The sequence below is a fragment of the Paroedura picta genome, chromosome 12 (genome assembly GCF_049243985.1).
Source record: "Paroedura picta isolate Pp20150507F chromosome 12, Ppicta_v3.0, whole genome shotgun sequence".
Taxonomy (NCBI): domain Eukaryota; kingdom Metazoa; phylum Chordata; class Lepidosauria; order Squamata; family Gekkonidae; genus Paroedura; species Paroedura picta.
In genome coordinates this window covers 14,477,281-14,497,314 of record NC_135380.1, presented here as the reverse complement: position 1 = coordinate 14,497,314, position 20,034 = coordinate 14,477,281, and the positions used below count along the sequence as shown (strand labels likewise).

The 20,034-nt window shown below is 47.8% G+C and overlaps 1 protein-coding gene across 6 annotated transcripts; it reads left to right on the top strand.

The window, feature by feature from the left end:
- Window positions 1–743: 743 nt before the first annotated feature.
- Window positions 744–19,440, top strand: DUSP26 (dual specificity phosphatase 26). 6 transcript variants are annotated; one of them, XM_077305845.1, is made up of 6 exons: window positions 6,798–6,827; window positions 7,030–7,136; window positions 7,855–7,983; window positions 15,224–15,494; window positions 16,636–16,850; window positions 18,799–19,440. In XM_077305845.1, exons 2-6 carry the CDS (start codon window positions 7,121–7,123, stop codon window positions 18,996–18,998), a joined length of 831 nt encoding a protein of 276 aa, XP_077161960.1. In that variant the 5' UTR covers window positions 6,798–6,827; window positions 7,030–7,120; the 3' UTR covers window positions 18,999–19,440. The 6 variants fall into 6 exon arrangements, with proteins under 6 accessions (XP_077161962.1, XP_077161960.1, XP_077161959.1 ...); XM_077305844.1 differs by lacking the exon at window positions 6,798–6,827 and having other exon boundaries at window positions 7,016–7,136; XM_077305847.1 differs by lacking the exons at window positions 6,798–6,827; window positions 7,030–7,136; window positions 7,855–7,983 and adding an exon at window positions 744–764 and having other exon boundaries at window positions 15,220–15,494.
- The last annotated feature ends 594 nt before the right edge of the window (window positions 19,441–20,034 follow it).

The following is a 20,034-nucleotide window of genomic DNA, read 5'->3' as shown; positions in this document are numbered from 1 at the left end:
AGGAGGTGGTGAGCTCCCCCTCACTGGCAGTCTTCAAGCAAAGGTTGGATACACACTTTTCTTGGATGCTTTAGGATGCTTTGGGCTGATCCTGCGTTGAGCAGGGGGTTGGACTAGATGGCCTGTATGGCCCCTTCCAACTCTATGATTCTATGATTCTAAGCAGCAATGCAGTAACAGAACGTCAGACCTACGACTCCATCTCGCAGGAGATACTACTCAGTGGTGGTTGTTGGTAATTAGCCAGCTTGTGTCCTGGGGAAGCGAGGAGAAGGGGTGTGCCAAGAAGTGACTACAGATGACTTTGGGGTTCTTCCAGCCTCCTGGGAGACTGACCTGGAGGATTAGCAAAAGTCTTGCAGATCCATTTGTTTGGAAGAACTACTTGGATAGAATCATGGAATTGGAAGGGGCCATACAAGCCTTATAGTCCAACTCCCTGCTCAATGCAGAATTGATAGCCAAACAGCCCAATTAGGGTTCTGTTGCCCAGCCCCAGTTAATCACACTGAGAGAAAAACTTTTAATATATTTTACTGCGGAAGACATATAGACACAGGGGAGTTCCCGAATCCACGCAGAGAACAATAGAATTACATAGTGTTAAATACCCTGTTCTTGGAGAGAAATGCAGTTTGTTTAAACAGCCTTCCATGGCAATAACGGCAGAGGAGCCTTTGTGTTAGCAACAGGAAAAGAACAGGAGCTGCACAGCATTTCAGATCACAGCATTTCGGCGGGGACTGGAATCCACTTCATCCAAGGTAATGAAATGGGCCTGAGGCTGCAAAGGTTTTTCCCTATGTAAAGAGCCAGTATCCATGTAAAACAGCATGCAGGAGCCAAGGCCAAGGTAAGGGAAAGCAATCCGAAGGAGGGCAAGGCAGCAGAGCCGACACATTGACTGCCAGGGACAGGATGCAAAACCTGGGAAGAGAAGAAAGCTGCCTCTTTAAAGATCTCCCAATGCCTGGTCTGCCCTCTGCCAGAGCAACAAGGATGCCAAGAGTTGCCCGGGGAAACCTCTGATCTGTCTCCTTGGTTCTGTCATTGCTACTACTGCTAGAGGTAGGGCAGGTGGAGCTCAAGGTGGGTCCCCCCCCTTTCCAAACAGTCTTATGCGCAACAAGGCTGGTACAGGAATGAATGTTTTATAATCTTTAAAAAAGAGAGAGAGAAGGATGGCTAGACTGGTGAAGTTTTTCCCCTCCATCAGGCTTTGCTGCACTGAAAAAGGGGGAAGGAAAATCCAAATAAATGGCAGGAAAGCAGGAAGCAACGGCTGAAGGGGAGTCAGCTCACCAAACTGAGAGCCACTGCAGTGTAAGAGTTAGAAGGTTAGATGAGGACTAAAGAGATCCAGGATCAAGGCCACAACTCTGCCATGGAAGCTTGCTTGGGCCAGTTCCACACATTCACCCTAGCCTACCTCACAGGGTTGCTGTGAGGATAAAATGGTGATGTGATCCTCGCATACGTCCACGCAAACACATGCGCATGCACACTAATGCAATATGCAGTGCTCAGCCTTAGCGTTTTCTTTGACATCTCGGGCACTGCAGTTCCTGAAATGCACTTGGAAAGATTAATGACAAACTGCAAGCGAAATTGGTTTACCAGGAAGAACAGCTGCCTTCTTGGTTTTTAAACCAGAGAAGAATAAGGTATCGTAGAATAAACCCATGAAGCAGTTAGGTTCTTCAGCCAAGCATAATAGCAGAGGAGGAGGAGGAAGAGGAAGCCTGGACAACAATTGCTCATATGAGAATGGGGAGTTATAAACACGTCCCTGTTTTCATGGATGGAAAGAACGCTACAGCCGACTATTCTCGGCCCGCTGCAGAGAGCTCACGGCCAATCTCAGCTCTACCTCAGAAGCCCACGTTTAATTAAATGATGGACCGATCCCCTCAGCCAAGAAGCCTCCTGCGCCTCCCCTCCTCCCCAAATTAAACCCCTAAGTGCTTCCTTCTTCAGCATAAGGGAGGGATTGTGTTGGAAACAGAGTGGATATTCATATCCGAACGATTTCCTTTCATTTTGTTAAGAATATGTTGACATTTTGCTCCACACAGCTGCCTGGGCACGTCAAAGGCCTTCCATTTTCATTACGGGTGAGACAGGTGCCGTCTCCCTTTCAGAGCCTCTCCGCTCGCACCCGAGGAGAACCTGACCGACTAACACGCCAGTCAAATGCCCAGCAAGAGCGCTTCAGACAGCCCACCAGCCAAAACATTTATACACCTAATTTCATTTCTCAGAGCCTCTTAAGATATGTGTTCAGATTTACAGCCGAGTGACGGGATTAAACAAATTCCTTTTCAGAATATGACGAGCCTGCCGGTGAGAAAGCTGGGGCAGGCAGCCTTGCAGAAGGAAAGATATCTTGTCATTCATTTGGTGGCAGAGATGACAACAACACAAGAGAGTTGGTGTGGAAGCATCCAGGCTGGTGTCACTCGTTTTGGAAGGAGAGCCTGTGGACAATTCAGGGAGAAGCGAGCCCCTTTTGTGATGGACAAAGGCTGTGATCACCGACACTCATATTCGGGAATCTGTGTCATTGTATTAGGAGGGATCTGCTAGAATCATAGACTCATAGATTCATAGAATCATAGAAGGAACCTCCTGGGTCATCTAGAATCATAGAATCATAGAATCATAGAGTTGGAAGGGGCCATACAGGCCATCTAGTCCAACCCCCTGCTCAACGCAGGATCAGCCCAAAGCATCCTAAATCTAGTCCAACTCCCTGCACTATTCAGGACACTCACAACCCTATTGCTCATCCCCTTTAACCTGCCACCCCCTTGAACCTTCACAGAATCAGCCTCTCAGTCAGATGGCTATCCAGCCTCTGTTTAAAAATGTCCAAAGATGGAGAATCCATTATCTCCCGAGGAAGCCTGTTCCACTGAGAAACCGCTCTGACTGTCAGGAACTTCTTCCTGATGTTTAGATGGAATTTCTTTTAAATTAATTTCATCACATTGGTTCTGGTCCGTCCCTCTGGTCCGTCCCTCTGCTCCATCCTCTCTATGGCACCCTTTTAAATACTTTAAGACGGTTATCAGATCCCCTCTCAGTCGTCTCCTCTCCAGGCTCCTCAGTAAAAACGCAGGGGCTCACCTTATAAACAAGGCAAACAAGGGTGGATTCGCCATTCAGGCCATTAAGGCTGCCAGGAGAAGTCCAGGTGAGCTGCTGGCCTGGAGGGCCCCTCCCCCCCACTTCCCACCAGAGCCACCCCTGCCCCAAGGAAGGGTTGGCCCCCACCTCCTTTTGGGTTAGCCCTCATAGAAATTGCTGCAGTGAGCCAGTGGCCCTTGCGGACATCCCATTCCCATATTATTTCACTTAGGGGTGCCGGCTCTGGGTTGGGAAATACCTGGAGACTGGGGATGGAGCCAGGAATAGGCAGGATTCAGGATGGGGAGAGCCTTCCATGGATTATAGCCCACCAAAACAGCCATTTTCTCCAAGGGAACTGATTTCTTTAGCCTGGAAATGAGCTATAATTCCAGGAGGTCCCTAGGTCCCACCTGGGGACAGGTATTCCTAATTCCTAATTTCACAACACCCTTTTGACCATATCCCAGCTTTGGCTGAGCCCCTTCTTTCAAAAGACACCCCATTTATTATTGATAACATCCAACCCCAGACAAACTGTGCCACGAGAGAACACCAGGCCTGAGCCGCAACCAGAAGACTCTGCTAAAGATATGGCATGACCCCGCTTCATTGCCCAAATGTCTACGTTGCACTGTTCTTGCTGTTCTTGTTGCCAATAGAACTCCCCACCTTTCTTCCATCCACAGGCCTCTGGGATCTTTCCGCTCAGGCACTAACGAAACCCAGATCGGCTTAGCTGTAGCAAAGCCGTTGCATCATGTTTAATTATTTATTCTGAAAATGTTTTTGTCACCTCTCCAGAGAACGGCTCACACGGGGAGAGATGATAGGGGGGGAGCACAGAAACTGTTACAATTCACAACCCATTAAAAGAAATCCAACCGTTAAAAAAAATAAATAACAGCCTTAACTGGAAAGCTGGACGGTACTGAAGGAGCTGGTCCTTCCAGTATTATTGTTTATTGTATGGCACATGTGTGCTTTAGTGTGCATGCGCATGCGTTTGCATGGACGTATGTGAGGATCAAGGTGCGCTCTCTTGTTGCTGCGCTGTGTTGAAGGCACCTGGAGGAGAGAGGGTACATGGTACTTTAGCTGCAGGCTGGTTCCTGGCAGGAGAGGAATGGGGAAGGAGGTAGAAGAAGAAGAAGAAGAAGAAGAAGAAGAAGAAGAAGAAGAAGAAGAAGAAGAAGAAGAAGAAGAAGAAGAAGAAGAAGAAGAATTGGTTCTTATATGCCGCTTTTCTCTACCCGAAGGAATCTCAAAGCGGCTTACAGTCGCCTTCCTTTTCCTCTCCCCACAACACACACCCTGTGGGGTGGGTGAGGCTGAGAGAGCCTTGATATTCCTACTCAGAGCAGTTTTCTCAGTGCCATGGCGAGCCCAAGGTCACCCAGCTGGCTGCATGTGGGGGAGTGCGTAATCGAACCCGGCATGCCAGATTAGAAGTCCGCACTCCTAACCACTACACCAAACTGGCTGACAGGAGCAAACGGAGGAAGCAGCGGGGACAGAGACTGGCTTCCTGCAGTCCGCTTCCTGAGGCCATGGCTTCTCCTACTGCTGCGTTTCGCCATTGCTCTGCTGACCAGTTTCCATAGTGTCTTACTCTGTGCTGAGGTTTTTGTAGGCCAAATCAGACATATGGCAAGAGCAACCCAATCTGTTGCTCCATTCGGGCGTAAAAAGAGGGGCAGACCTGTAATACGTTTGTTCAAGGAAACTGACTTTAATAAAGGTTTTCTAATGCACAGCTCTTCAAGAGGCTTTAACAGTTGACTTCCCGGAGAACACAAAGCTACCCCGGAAACCAGCCTTCAGATGTGCAAACCTTCTTTATCTGCAGGCCTAAACATCCAGCGTGTCCAGATATAGCTTCCGGTGAGAGGCCCTTTACTTTCACTTTCCATCTGTCACTGATGGACCACAAGGGCCAGAAGCGGCCAAGTGGTACCACCCCATCCCATTGGGTTGCCAACCTCCAGGTCGGACCTAGAGATCTTCAGGAACTAAAACTGCTTTCTAGACTACAGAGATCTGTTCCCTTAGGAAAACGGTACTGTCAGAGGGTGGATTTTGTGGCCTCAAATTCCTGCTGAGCTCCCTCTCCATGCTCCATCCCCATATCTACAGAAATATTTCAACCCAGATTTGGCAACCCTGCACTCCTGATGGTCAAATCCATCTCCGGCTGAGGCCCTACACTCCAAGGGACTCAAATGGAACGTTATGATTCTTGGCAGAGTAAATAACACGCCAAAATTGCACAGCCTGATTAAAGAGTAAATAAAAGTTTATTTAGGAATTAATACACATGATAGGAAAAAGAAAGGCGGTTTCTTAACTACATCTCTAGCTGAGCGAGAGGGTAAGATTGAGTATGGCTCTTTGGAGAAGAAGCAGACAATTACTCTGAGAGTAGCAATCTGGAGACGAACAAGGAGAGAAGGTGATGGCCTCACTATCTTATCGAATTGTCTTCTTCTCTCCTTCTTTGTACATCAGACATTGCCTTTTCCAACAATGCCCTCACTTCCCAAGTCTTCCCAGGACTTCTACTGGTTGCCAGCACTCAGCGGGCAACCTGTTGCTAGCTATGAAGCCTGTGTGCTTCTGTTGTAATAGCTTTAGGGAGGGAAAGGATCAGAAGGAGGGGCAGAACTCCATTTACCCAAACACAACAATCAACTAACATGCCACAAGTAGGCCTCGGTAAGTCTGACTCCTCCTCCAGTCACGGTCACAAGACCAATGCCTCTCCTTTCTACTGAACCTCTGGGAGTTGTCCTTCAATCAATAGTACCAGTATACCAAATAAGTGGTGTGTACCCATCACTAGGGCTAGGCCAGTGCTGTTGCCTCGCCCTCTGATCCTTTGTAGCTCAATTTATCCGGTCTGGAATGGTAAAGTGTTCTGATGATTTTAGATGCCTCCTTAATGGATCTTGAGTGTCCGGAAAGTGCCCTGGCAAAGTGCACTTCGGGGGCTTGGGAGGGATTAGCACCATCATCCCAGCTGAAGAGAAGAGCCTGGTTTGTGTCTGTGTCAAAAAAGAAAGCACCAGCCTTTTGATGCTGCAAGGAGATGCAGAAAATCAGATATATGCTAATGGCTGAGCCAAGCACCTTGGCGATGCAAGATCTCGCTGAAGATCTGGTGTGGAGCGGCCAATCTTTTGTCCTGCGAGAGTGCTTCTTTACCTGTGAATGTTGTGATCCTGAATTATTGTATTGTTATTTGAACATGAGCCCTTAAAGCAGGGGTAGTCAAACTGCAGCCCTCCAGATGTCCATGGACTACAATCCCCATGAGCATTCGCTCGCAGGGGCTCATGGGAATTGTCCATGGAGATCTGGAGGGCCGCAGTTTGACTACCTTTCTTTTGGCCACAGCCATTTCGGGAGCTCTTCCCAGGTTCCAGAAGGCTGGCCGCTTACTTACACAAAGAGCTACGCAAGAAAAGCTCTAAGCAAAGAGTGAGCTAACTGTACTCTATATACCTTGTCTTATATATACGTGAGACTGATTTCCAGAACATTTTGATCAAGAGAAGCATGGGCAATCTTTTTTCTTTCTTTCTTGAATGCACTAATTGAGGCACGCACAAAGGAACAGATTACGGGATTTCTTTCTCTTTCCTTTGGCAAAGATCGAACTTTCTAGCAATTAAGGACGCCGTACTCAACAAAAAAAGGTATTTCATCAGCTCAGCTATCAGGACGCCTCTTTGGGCTGCCCTTCTCACATTTCTCAGTCTGTGGCCCCCTTCAAATGTGCCAGAGCCCCTTGGGGTGAGTGGGCATGTGGTCCTGTTGAGAATGGGGGGGGGGAGCCTTTGCTTCCGTTTGACATTTCCCTTGTGTGTGTTGGTGTTTCTGTCTGCTTATGCCTAGCAGAGCCCAGAATTATTACAACGTCCTCCTCCACTCTCCCTGCACGTTTGAAAACACAGAAAAGACGACAAAAATGTAATCAGTCTCTCCTCCAATGGGAGCCAGCCCAGGTAAGCACGAGTCCCTGTAACTTCCCACAGCTCAGAAAATGGGGCTGCACATAATAGGAGCCTTCTATCACACACACACACAGGTTCAAATGAGTAGCCGTGTTGGTCTGAAGTAGCACAATAAAATCAGAGTCCAGTAGCACCTTTAAGGCCAACAAAGATTTATTCAAGGCGTGAGCTTTCGAGGGCAAACCTGACGAAGAGTGCTTGCTTAAAGGTGCTACTGGACTCTGATTTTACACATTGTTTTTAAAGCCATTGTCTTTACCTGATCTCATTTTTAAAAGAAACCCAAAATCCCTGTGCAGCCAGAAAATCTCTTTTGGATTAAAACAACAGCTGAAGGCCAGCCAAAAATCTCTTTTCAGGCCAGATCTGGCCTCAGGCCCACAAACTAGCCATCCCCACTATAGGGAAGGGTGGTGTGCATTAGCATGAATGAATATACATGAAGGAAGGATGGGTGGGTTTTGTCCTGTAATCCATGTGTACACTAACACGTGTTTTCTCCATGTTGTGCACGGTACAACGTGCACGGTACATTTGTGCACGGTGCACACGCTGCTACCTGACTGGCTGTCTCTCTCTGGCTCCTTTACTCTTGCCCGCTCACAGTCTGATAGAAACAGATCTGCCCCTGGACATGCCAAGGCTTAAAATAGATGTTGAGAGAGCAGCCCGTGGTTTTTTGTTTTTTTTTCCCCCCCTCCTTCGGCAGCAAGCAACAGCGTCGACAGCAGCCAGCAGCAGGGAGGGAGAAAGAAAGAGAGAGAGAGAGAGAGATGGCCGCCTAGATCTCACTACCAGCCTCCCTTCTTCCAGCTGAGAAATCACAGCTTTGACAAAGGTACAGTAATTGGGCTGGCTGTTTCAGTGGCCGCCTCTCTCTGGGTCTGTCCACAGAGTGTGTGGGCTGAGGCTTGGGCCAGAAGCGTGCCCGTCTTCCCTCTGAAAGAGCCAGAAGTCTCTGCCAGTCCTTGATTGTGTTTTCGGCATGTCAGGTGCCCGAGGTGGCACTCTGGCAGGATCGATGCTTGAGGGAGGGAGATCGGATATTTTGAAACCTGGAAGGCGACAGGGGCATGGGCTGCTTGATGACTTGATCCCAGCAGCGTGGGGGGAAGGAGAAAAGGGGGTGCTTCTCGATGGGGTTTCTGCCTGTCCCACTGGAAGGAGATGCCCCTGATGGAGAAGAAAGGCTTTTTATTCCCAGCCATCACAGCTCCCCAGAGCTGAATGGAACATCTTTCCCTCTGCAACCTGTCAGAGCGCTCCTCGTTGTAGAAATATCTGTTGGGCCAAGAGCCAGCAGGATGCAGCTGCTAGTCTAAAGGAACCCCCCATATTGTTTCCAGGCTTGCTGAATATCTTGGGTAAGACACCCTGGTTCGGAATCCAGCCTCATTTTCCCCAGCTGTAAAATGGGAAGAGTGGGAACGCCTTGTCCTGCAAGGACTGTAAACTGGGTTGTGCACAGGAAATGATTTGCGAAAGATTGATGACTAGAAAGATGCACCGGGTGGAATACACCTTCCCTTTTTTGTTGCGGGAATTGAGGGGGAGTCAGCAGGAAAAAGAGCAGACAGGAAACAATCTGCCCTCTTTGGTCTGCTAGGACATGAAAGAAGGAATGCACTGTGTGCAAGACCATACGGGATTATAAACCTCTTGCAGATATCGTGATCAGATTGGGTCTTCTAGGGATTTCTGCCAGCAAATTGCATGCAAGGCCCCATGTAGAGTAGGGTTCCCCCCAAATACTTAACTCTTGTTATACTAAGAGAGCCATCAGAAGACATTCCTACTAAAAGAGAATGGAAGGAAGGAAGGAAGGAAGGAAGGAAGGAAGGAAGGAAGGAAGGAAGGAAGGAAGGAAGGAAGGAAGGAAGGAAGGAAGGAAGGAAGGAAGGAAGGAAGGAAGGAAGCTTGAACTATTGATCTAGTTGTTCTAACTCTGCCACAAACTCGCTTAGAGAGCCTCATGCAAAATTCCTTATCCCAGCTTTAGCCCCCTCCAATCTGCAGTATGAAAATAATAATATTGATGTACCTAGAGACTTATTAGAAGAGTTACAGCAAGATAATGCATGCAAAATGCTTTGAAGTGCTATGTAAGTGTATTAAATATTGTTAGGCATCCCTGCTCTTTGGAGAAAAAGAAGTGAAAACTTTCATAAACATATGGAGTGTATTAATGTGTGCCTAAATTCTTTAGTTTCAGCAACGGGGGTGGGGGGACATTCACTTTGTACGTTTTGATCGGTATTATCAAAGTACAGAACTGCACGATTTGTTTGCATCGAAACACATAGGATATTTAAGCTGGCAGACCAAACCAAAAGGTGTTTGTGTAGAGATGAATCCCACAATGGAGCATAATTGCTTGTGAGCATCTTTTAGGACCCTAGCCATAAGTCTAATTTTCATCTATAATGCATTGCATTTTGTGGCACCAAAGCCTCTGATTGGCTGAGCTCGTGAGCCTGCACAGAACATTCATGAACATTCCAACAATTCAAATGTCGTGAATGTTTGCAGCCCAGCTTCTGCATTGTCAGAACAGCTTTGTGCAAATGTCTGCAAGCCCATTGCACTGTGGTCTACCAGCAAGCACATTAGAGACTTTCCCTGATGAAAAGTTGTTGATGTCCCAAAAGTGTCAGGACAATTTGTCACCTTGTCATGTGAAATAAACATTCCTGGACTTTTGCAGGCTTCCCTTTTAGAGCTTTGCTTTTCTGATGGTACATCCTCTCTTGTGACCAAGGTTTTAAGCTGAAGCTCACGGGGAAGCAGAAGGGTCTTAGAAGGGAAAAGGGAAAAAAGGGGGAGCAACATACTTTTCTGTGTCCCCACAAAAAACACAACCTAACATTATTTCTTCTGCTAACCAGCAGTTTTTCTGGATCCTGAATTGTTTTACTGTAGTTCTGTCACCATGTACAGATGGAAACTAGTAGCAGGGTACTAGTAGCAACAAAGACGTAGATATGCCAGAGTAATCAGGTGCTCTGGAGATGTTAGCAAAGAGTGGAAAGGTGGATTCGTTATGGGATGGAGCCTCATATTTACCCAGGTCAGAATATGCATTTGTCAACTTTCTAATTCTTGGTTATATCATGAAGAGTGTTTCTCTAAGGATCTATGGTTTCTCCAAGAAGGCCCTCTCCTGCGTCTGTGTAAAATGCCACCAAGTCATGGCTGACTTGTGGCAACCATCCTGACAAACTGAGAGGGAAATCCAAAACCGAGTTACACTGGGCTGAAGCCAGTGGGTGTTATTGTTATTCTGCTCAAAAGTGCAGAGATAGCCAGAGATGGTTGGTGACGGCTTCTGAGCTTCAGGTGACATCCGTGAATCCAACTAAGGAGAACTAAGGAGAACCAAGAAGAGCAACAAGGATGATCCAGGGCCTGGGGGAAAGTCTGCGAGACTTGGGAATGTTCAGCCAGGAGAAGAGGGGGTTGAGAAGAGGACATGATCGCTTTTTATTTGAAAGGTTGATTCTTGGAGGAGGGCAGGGAAAGGTTCCTGTTGGCAGCAGAGTATCGGACCCACAGTAATGGCTCTAAACATGTAGAACAATACTGGCTAGATATCAGGGAGGAAATTTCATAGTCAGAGTAGAATCAGCTGTGATGAGCTCCGCCTCACTGGTGGTCTTCAGGCTGCAGCTGACTAGGTATGTATCATGAATGCTTTAGACTACAGGTTCCCCAAAGTGGGTGGTATGCCCCACCCCACCCCCATGGACAGTGTAAGGATCCAGGAAGGCAATGAGCTGTTTTGGGGCAGTAGAAGGAGCAGCAGTCTGACTCTTCCTGCTGTGTTTTCCTTGAGAGAGATGTTCCAAGGTGGCTTGCCATTGCTTGCCTCTGGGTCGTAGTGACTGGATTTCCTTGGTGGCCTCCCATCCCAATGCTGACCAGGGTCAACCCTGCTTAGCTTCCTGAAGAAAACCCCAGCTTCAGAAGGTAGCCAATTGAGCTCCTTCCCATCCTCAGATTCTGTCTTTCCCAGGCTCCATCCCAGATCTCCAGGAATCTCTCTCTCTCTCTCTCTCTCTCTCTCTCCCTCCCTCCCTCCCTCCCTCCCTCTCTCTTGGAAGCCAGGATGCTGCACTCTGGTGTCCCAGCAAGAGGCAAAAGAAATGAGGCTCCAAAGAAATTGGATTCTGGGCATTATCAGCAATCAGGTTTCCCCTGTATCTAAACAACAGCCCTGTTGGGACCCAGATTGGAATCAGGACCACGAACCGAAGGGAGTGGGGGCTGAGCTCTTTCACCCCACCTCAAAACCAGGCTGCAAAGACGTAGATATGCCAGAGTAAGATGCCCATCTTCATTGTTCCTTTGAAGTCCCGAGAACAACCAGGGCTGCTTCTGGTTCAGATGGTGGAAAGGACGGAATGCCGCTCCTTCCAATGGCAAGACACACCCTTCTTTGTGATGACTTTGTACATTCCAGGACGTAGCAAAGAGATTCCAGACCATGTTCTGTGGAGTTCTGGGTGAGTTTGGCTGTAAAGCCACTCAGTCTTATGTTTGGGGAGGCAGGGAGATGGCAACTGTTTCCTTCTTCATGTCTCACTGAGAATGCAGAGCGGACCCCGCATGCACATGCCACTCTACCGCAAGACCACCAGGGATTTCTTCTCTGCCTATAAGGCCAGAGTAGCAATTGGGGGGGGGTCTTCTACCTCTGGTCTCTAGCACTGTGTCCAAGGCTCCTGCCAGTCGTTCCGGCTACCGGAACTTGGCAGCCTCCGAACTGGCAGGATTGTGCTGGCAAACGTTTTTGAAGTCAGGCAGCAGCTGAGCTCCCTCGGATCTTGACTCACCAGGGCAAAGGAGACTGTCCTTTTCTCGTTTGCGTATGTTAATCGGCAGGAAATCACCAAAAAGAAAAAAAAGAAAAAAGGGGGGGGAGGTTGGTTGACAGCTGATTTGCAGCAAGGTGAAGTTTTGCTCTAGGGCTCTCGTTTGGCTTTGCTTTTAAGGACAATTTTTAAGGACAATCAGAAAAGAAGAAGAAGAAGAAGAAGAAGAAGAGTTGGTTCTTATATGCCGCTTTTCCCTACCCGAAGGAGGCTCAAAGCAGCTTACAATCACCTTCCCTTTCCTCTCCCCACAACAGACACCCTGTGGGGTGGGTGAGGCTGAGAGAGCCCTGATATCACTGCCCGGTCAGAACAGTTTTATCAGTGCCGTGGCGAGCCCAAGGTCACCCAGCTGGTTGCATGTGGGGGAGCGCAGAATCGAACCCGGCATGCCAGATTAGAAGTCCGCACTCCTAACCACTACACCAAACTGGCTCTCCAGGGGCCAAATTGACTCACAATCCAGTGTGGAGCAAAAGTTGAGCAAGTAAGTGGACAGGGGGTAAGCAAAGCTTTCCAGGGGCTCTAAGCAAATATTCCCAACCCTCCCACCCCATGAGCCACCTGTTTAGGCATTGGCAAGCCCAAACCGTACATGGAGGAAATGAGAGCTGAGTCTAAGTCTTTTTCAGGATCAGTTTGGGCTTGATGGGGTTGATGGCTTCTTCTAAATCGGGTCTGCTTAGGACAGGCACAGCTCCGAACAGAAGAGGCAGGACTGCGTAGAGCTGCCAGGTCCCCCTGCCCACCAAGGGATGGGCAGATAGGGTTGCCAAATTCAGGCTGCAGAACTCCTGGAGATTTGGGGATGGTGCCTGGGAAGGACGGGGACCTCAAGAGGGTACAATGCCATCAAGCCCACCCTCCGAAGCAGTCGTTTTCTCCAGAGGAACTGACCTCTGTAGTCTGCGGATGAGCCTGGCATCCCTAGGACCATGTCGAAAAAGAAGATCCAGTGGAGAATGCTTGGAGGTAGCAAGTAGCAGGTCAAGAGAGGGTTTTGTATCACCTACTACCTGATCTTTTTTTAAAAAACTGGAGATACCAGGGGTTGAATCTGGAGCCTAGATGCTGTACCCCCAAGCTACAGCCCCAAATTTTGCTGCCTCCTCCTATCAGCAAAATCCACAGTGAGCATAGCCCAGCACAGTCCAGAAATGCTGTATTGCATCAGGAGTTTGCTCTGTAAGACATAGCAGAGTGAGCCGTTGTCGGGTACAAATGTAATCCAGGGGAATTCTACAAGCAGCTGCATGTCATATGTAATTAGATCTATCCACTGTATGCATCTGCCATGTTTGTTCTCGTTGGTTTACTCGCAGGACACAACTGCGCTCAGAACTCATAACAGACTCGGTTTGCACATTCTGATTCATGCACTTAGAACAGCCAAGCACCAGTTTTAGGTATCAGCTCAACAGCAACCTCTTATTTATCCTGCCTTCCTTTTAAGAATCTCAAAGTGCCAGTTGTGGTTTCTTCCTGGTCCATGTCCTCCTCACAAAACCTCTTTGACACTAAAGTAACACTGAGTTCAACGGGGCTTGCTACCTAGCAGGCGTGCTTAGAAATGCAAGCTAAAGGATGCTTACAGGGAAGCAAGCCTGTTCAGTGGTACTTTATCTGCCCAACATCCCTAGTGACCGTTGATGGTTGGCTCACATTTCATCGCTGCTGCCAGGTTGGCCTTTGCAAGGCCATGGAAACAGCCCCACCCCCAAAAAAAGAAAAACTTTTGAAGTTGCACAGCTGGTTGTTGAAAATAAAGGAGATCTATGTGCACATATGAAGCTGCCTTATATTAAATCAGACCACTGGTCCCTCTGGGTTGGTATTGTCTAGATTGACTGGCAGCGGTTCTCCAGGATCATAGGCTGAGGTCTTTCACGTATAAGCTATCTCCTGGTCCTGATTGGAGATGCCGGGGATAGAATTTATTTTTATTGGACTTGGATTTATTGGGCAGTTAATATGACTGCAGGCATCCTTAAAGTGTAAAAATCTTATTAAAAGGCTAGATTCCTTTAACTAAGTAATTTCCACATGAGTTCAGCATCAATAGCAGTGATCAGCCAAATAACACAACTTGTTTCTTGGTTATGCCTTGCTTCCCATTCCTTGTGATTTTATTCAATTCCTTATAGTCCCGCTTTCTCCCTGAGACTCAAGCACAGTTTAAAACAAGGGATTAAGAACAGCTGAATATGTTTGGTCAACAATGCTGAAAAAGTGGAGCACAAAATGAGACGACACGTCGAAAACAGTTTAAGATGTACAACAGACAAAACATCAGAGCCGGGTCACAAAATCAGAGAACGGTTTGGAAAGCAGCGTCACTGCTTGGTATTCCGCACAACGCTTCGTCAATTATGAAAGGGATCGAAAGAATTGCATCATTCTAATCGCTAACGCTGTCCGGGGCTCTGTGGCGGAAGCAACCAAAGGCATATCATTTCCGAAAGTCTCTTGCCTTGAAAACACAATGAGACTGCCATAAGTCAACTGTGACTTGATGCCCCGCCCCCCCCCCAAAAGAAGAAGTCCAGAGGTGTTACGTTACATTGACAGCGAGGACACAGTGTGCTGTATGCATTGTTAAAATGAAGAGATAATAAAAGTCAAGACAGGCAACAATAAATTGGCTTCACAGGAAAGCAAAGTGCCCAGGAAAGTAGGTCATTGTTCGGGTGCAGTTGTCTGATACAAACTGGCTATCGCAGTCCTCGTAGGAGGAGTGAATGAACCCCAAGGACAGCTTTGTGCAAGGAGATTTTCCCACCTGGGTGCCTCTTTTATATAGGAGAACGGTCTCCAGCTACCTTCCAAGAAATAACTCACATATTTTGCCAGATGTATATAAAAAATATGACAGTAGGAAGTGGCAGTTCTCCATATGTTCCTGCGGTCGGTCAGCAAAAGAAAAGTGTGCTCTGTTGTCACACTTTTGTAATGTGAATGCCGTTCTCCCACCTGGAAGCAATAACTGTGTACAATAGCCACCTGGTATGAGCAAATGGTGAAAGCTCTAAAAGTAGCTTAGTGCTCTGAGCACACAGGTAATTCTGGAGGCTTCAGTCTCCTTTTTTATTCCTTTTGTTAATGGGCTCGTAATATTTTTTTTTACATGCCACCTTGCTACTTTCGGAGAGTCATGGTTCTAGAACTCCATGAGATTCCCTTGACACCATCTCTGTTTCTTCCAGTTAGAACCGACCGTGGGTCGAAGTAGCAGCAGAAACACTGTCCCGGCTCAGCCCCAACAAGAGCACCGGGATGTGCCAGAGGGCTCGGCAGCACCAATGGCCTTCACATCCCGATTCTCCCGGAGCGGATCCAGGACTCCCACTCAGAGGACTCACGATGACACAATCAGCCACCCCATCCTCAGTGTCTTTGAGCTGGAGAGGTTGCTGTACACAGGGAAGACAGCATGTAACCACGCCGACGAAGTTTGGCCAGGACTGTACCTGGGAGATCAGTATGTACTGGCTTGGCAGTTGGATCTAGGCCTTGCATGGTTGCAGATGATAACGTGGGAAGGTGTTTGGGGAAATGAACCAAAAATGGGAAAGAATCTTGGCTCAAAAATGCAAATAAGACTTAGAGTGAGAAGACGGTAGTTTTAGGGAGGTCAGATTGCACAGCAACCTACCTTGGACTATAATATGGCCAAAAGAGTAGCTAAAAGTCAAGCTCCATCATAACTGAAAGCATGGCACCCACTGACCCAATCTAATGGCCGATCAGTAGCACATGGGGCACAATCACAGTGGGGTGGCTCCTACTCCTACCGTGCCACTTCACTGAGCAAAGTTTAATTATTTAGTAAAATATTTGTACCCTACCCTTCCTTTTGGCCCAGGTTTGAGTTCTTCCTCCAATTTAAGTAGCTCTACCGCTGGAAGAAGCATCCAGAATAGTCCAGCTTAACCTGAGCTTGTTAGAGATTGGAAACTCTGGCCACCGTTAGCACTTGGATGGGAGATGGTAGTTGCTACGTGGAGGAAGGCAATGGCAAACCATCTCTTCTTGTCTCTTGCCTGAACCGCACTATAGAGGACCATGAGTTGGTTGTGACAACATCACGTTCTTGTTTTATTAGGAACAGCCACTTAGGTTGGAGGAGGTCTCCTTATGCTGGAGGAAGGGCACTTGGGAGATGTTTGAATCTACCCTACTTATAGCCCACAGGTTACTTGTACTAGCCAAGGGAGAGAGAGACACATGTGGAGGTAGCTGTGGAACAGGCTGTAGCAGTAGCTTTGACCCAGACTCTAGCACAGGGGTAGTCAACCTGGGGTCCTCCAGATGTCCATGGACTACAATTCCCATGAGCCCCTGCCAGCAAACACTGGCAGGGGCTCATGGGAATTGTAGTCCATGGACATCTGGAGGACCCCAGGTTGACTTCCCCTGCTCTAGCAGATGATCTGACAGCAACTGTTGTTGCCATAAAGAAGGTCTGGGCCTGGACAGTGCCTGGAGGGAAGTTCTCTTGGGAACCCTACAAACTTCCTTCTGAATTCCAAGATGGAAAAGACACGAGACAAGTCTGCTGTTTGGGATCAGGAAGCATAAGTTAACGAAGTGTCCGTGCTTCGTCCTCTTTCCCCACACAGAGATATAGCAGCCAACCGTCGTGAGCTGACACGCCTCAGCATCACCCACATCCTCAATGCTTCGCACAGCAAGTGGCGAGGAGGCGCTGACTACTACGAGGGCATGGGCATCTGCTACCTGGGCATCGAGGCGCACGACTCGCCCACCTTTGACATGAGCCCCTACTTTCACCCTGCAGCTGACTTCATCCAACAGGCTCTGAGCAGGAGCGGAGGTGAGTGGGTGCAGGCAGAGCCAGCTCCCCCCATCACAAGAGGGTTCTTTCAGTTCAGACTAAGCGGGGGGTTAACTGTATAGCCGATGCTTTCTCAACCAGGGAATTCGTGAAACCCTGGGGTTTCTCAATGGTCCTGGAAGGGTCTCCCAAATGCGTGGAAGTTAATTGATTTGTATATATATTTTTAAATTGTGTTCAGGTGATATGACCATAAATGGTCATGTTGACCCACCTACCCCTCCCCAAATGACCAATGATGGGCCAGGAAGGGATGGGAAGGGGAGGGGGCCCAAGTGGGCGTGTTCACAACTATGCTGCCCAATCGTATTCTGCATGATTGTGCCACTTCTGAGGTTTCTCGAAGCCTGAATTATGCGTCAAAGGTTTCTCAATAGTAAAAATGTTGAGGAAGGCTGGTCTAGCCCTTGAATGCATTCTGGTATGAGGTGCATTTTCTCGTCCCATTACTTGACAGATTTAGAGATTCTATTTGCCACACAGAATATCTGGATTTGGAAATCCAGACTGTGTTCAAGGAAGGTCTTGTGCAATTGCACCCATGCACAGCCATAGTTTCAATCTCATTTTGACCATCTCTCTATTCAAAGTATGCTAAGCTCCAGTCTAGCCTTCCTGTTTGTCCTTGTGGCTATAATACTTAGTTCTTTCATTTCCACGGGGAGGGGAAATGGTTTGGTTTTTAAATGGTTGACATAGGGTGATCGTAAGCTTCAGAGGAGGATTCATGCACCCAAGGGCAGGTGCCCAATGACATCTGAAAGACTTTTATTCCTTTGTCATTTTGACTTCAGGCAACAGTAGCGGAGGATGCCAGGTACCTCTGAAGCTGCATGAGCACCACAACGTATTCCATATGGTGTGGCTTCCTTACTAGATGCACCAGAGCTCAACTCTGCCTGGAATTTATGCCTGAATGCTTTCCACATGGAAGCCAGTCCTCCTACTAGCCAGCCTAAGGTCTACCATACTTGAACTCATGCAACTTCCCTACCCTGAATCAGCTCCCTGGTCTATCGAAGTCATGGTTGTCCCCTCTGACTGATAAAAACAGCTGGGGTGACTAATTCTGAGCTAATTTACTGGAGATCTCTGGCCTGAGAAAAGTTTGCCTGGCCTCAACCCGGGCCAGGGCCTTTTCGGTCCTGCCCCAACCTAGAAGAATGAGCGCCCATGAAAGCTGAGGGCCCTGAGGGAGCTTTTGAAGTACCTCAGGGCCTGCAAGATGGAGCTCCTCTGCCAGGTCTCTGGTTAAGCCTAGGGCTGTTAAGATCTGGGCTTCCTACTTGAGTGAATAAGATCCTTGCTGCTCCCTATAACCCCCCAGTCCCAAGGTGTTATATGCCCGGTATGAGCAGGGTTAGGATGTGGGGGTCAGCTGCCGCCAATATGTATTGTTTTGGGATTCTATGTGGTAGTGGGGTTTTATTGTGGGTTTTAATGTGGTTTATAATATTGTTAGCCGCCACAAGCCACTCAGCAGGAGTGGTGGGTTAGAAATTAAATTATGAATGAATGAACGAACCAATGAACCAATGAACAACAAATGAAGAGTGAACTAAAGTTCTCCAGGGCCTGTAAAACCATGCTCTTTCGGCAGGGTTAGGGATGAGGCCAGGGAAGCCTAAATATCAAATGGGCTTCCCTCCTCTCCTCTTCATGTTCCCCTCACCTTTTTCTTCTTCTTCTTCTTCTTAGGGGGGCATATTTATTATGTTAATGACTTCACTGGGGGGGTGGAATCAGTGCAGATGATAAGAGGGGGGCTTGTACTAGATTTTATCATGTTTTAATGTGCTTATTGTACTTTTAACACTGTGGATGTTTTATTGCTGTAAACCGCCCCAAGCCCATTTCCAGGGAGGGGCATTATAACAGCTATGTTATGAATTAAACATTAAAAGCCTCCTGTCCTTTCTTCCTGCAGGAAGGATCCTTGTTCACTGTGCCGTTGGGGTGAGCCGATCAGCCACCCTGGTCCTCGCCTACCTCATGATTCACCACCGCTTGACCTTGGTGGAGGCCATAAAGACCGTCAAGGACCACAGAGGCATCATCCCCAACCGGGGATTCTTGCGCCAGCTGGCCGCACTGGACAACTCCCTCAGGTTGAAGCCGAGACCCTGAGCGGGTGGGTCATGGGGAAACCATGTATGATCCAAATCTGTTGGTTGGGTATGAGGCGTTTCTTTCCAGTTCAGGTTTCAGGGCCCGGTATCCCTGAACTACCACAGATATCGCCCTGCAGAAGCCCAATTGTAAAGCTTCCCACCTGCCTTTAATGTACACTGTCTTAGCTTCAGGTGTCACTCAGAGGTGCTAGCCAGCTCAGGTTTCTGAAGGTTTCTTTCTCCTTCCCGCTTTGCTGGCTTTGGGAAGCTGCAGAATGGGGTTCTCCTAGACGATGTCTCAACCTGAAACCGAGACATTCAAGCTGCCTAAATTTCTTCGGAGCGCTATGTGGCAAGGCCTGTTGCTTCCTGTTTGCTCGTAACCTTTGTCAAAGAGTTTGGGTACCTCCTCCCCCTGATGTATTTTATCTATAAGAATAAAACCTTGCTGAGATGAATCGCCTCAAAGAGTCTTTCCTGGTTTTGTCAGGGATCAGAAAATGAAGGCAATAAATCTGAGGGTTCGGTAGCTGGCTGAATGTGGAGGAGGAGCAGGTAATCAAGCCCGGCTCACCAGATTAGAAGTCGGCGCTCCTAACCACTACACCAAGCAATGTATTTCCTATATTTTGCCTCCTGGAAATCTTATCCAATCAAAGAATGCCTAGCATAGCTAGAATACCCAACATTCCATTTCAAAAGGTATCAGATTTTATTGAACCATCACTATGTCTGTCTATAGGAAAGCATCTGAAAACATAGAATTATGGAATAATAGAGTTGGAAGGGACCTCATGGGTCATCTAGTCCAACCCCCTGCACTATGCAGGACACTCGCAACCCTATTGCTCATCCAGATGTCAGGCTGACCTCTCTACTAGGAGAGAAACATCAGCCTTTCCCATTCGTTTTTTATTTCCCCTTCCTTTTTTAAATCTCAAAAAAAAGGGGGGGAGTTGTTGTTTTCCCCCAATATCCCTTTCTTCAAGCAGATTTGTAACCCAGATACAAAGCCTGTCTTAGCCAGAATGCTCATTCACATTACAAATGTC

Excerpts from the sequence above, each read along its gene's own strand:
- DUSP26 (XM_077305845.1), top strand. Across the intron at positions 15,495-16,635 it reads GGACTGTACCTGGGAGATCA|AGATATAGCAGCCAACCGTC; the intron begins GTATGTACTGGC and ends TTCCCCACACAG. Across the intron at positions 16,851-18,798 it reads GGCTCTGAGCAGGAGCGGAG|GAAGGATCCTTGTTCACTGT; the intron begins GTGAGTGGGTGC and ends TTCTTCCTGCAG.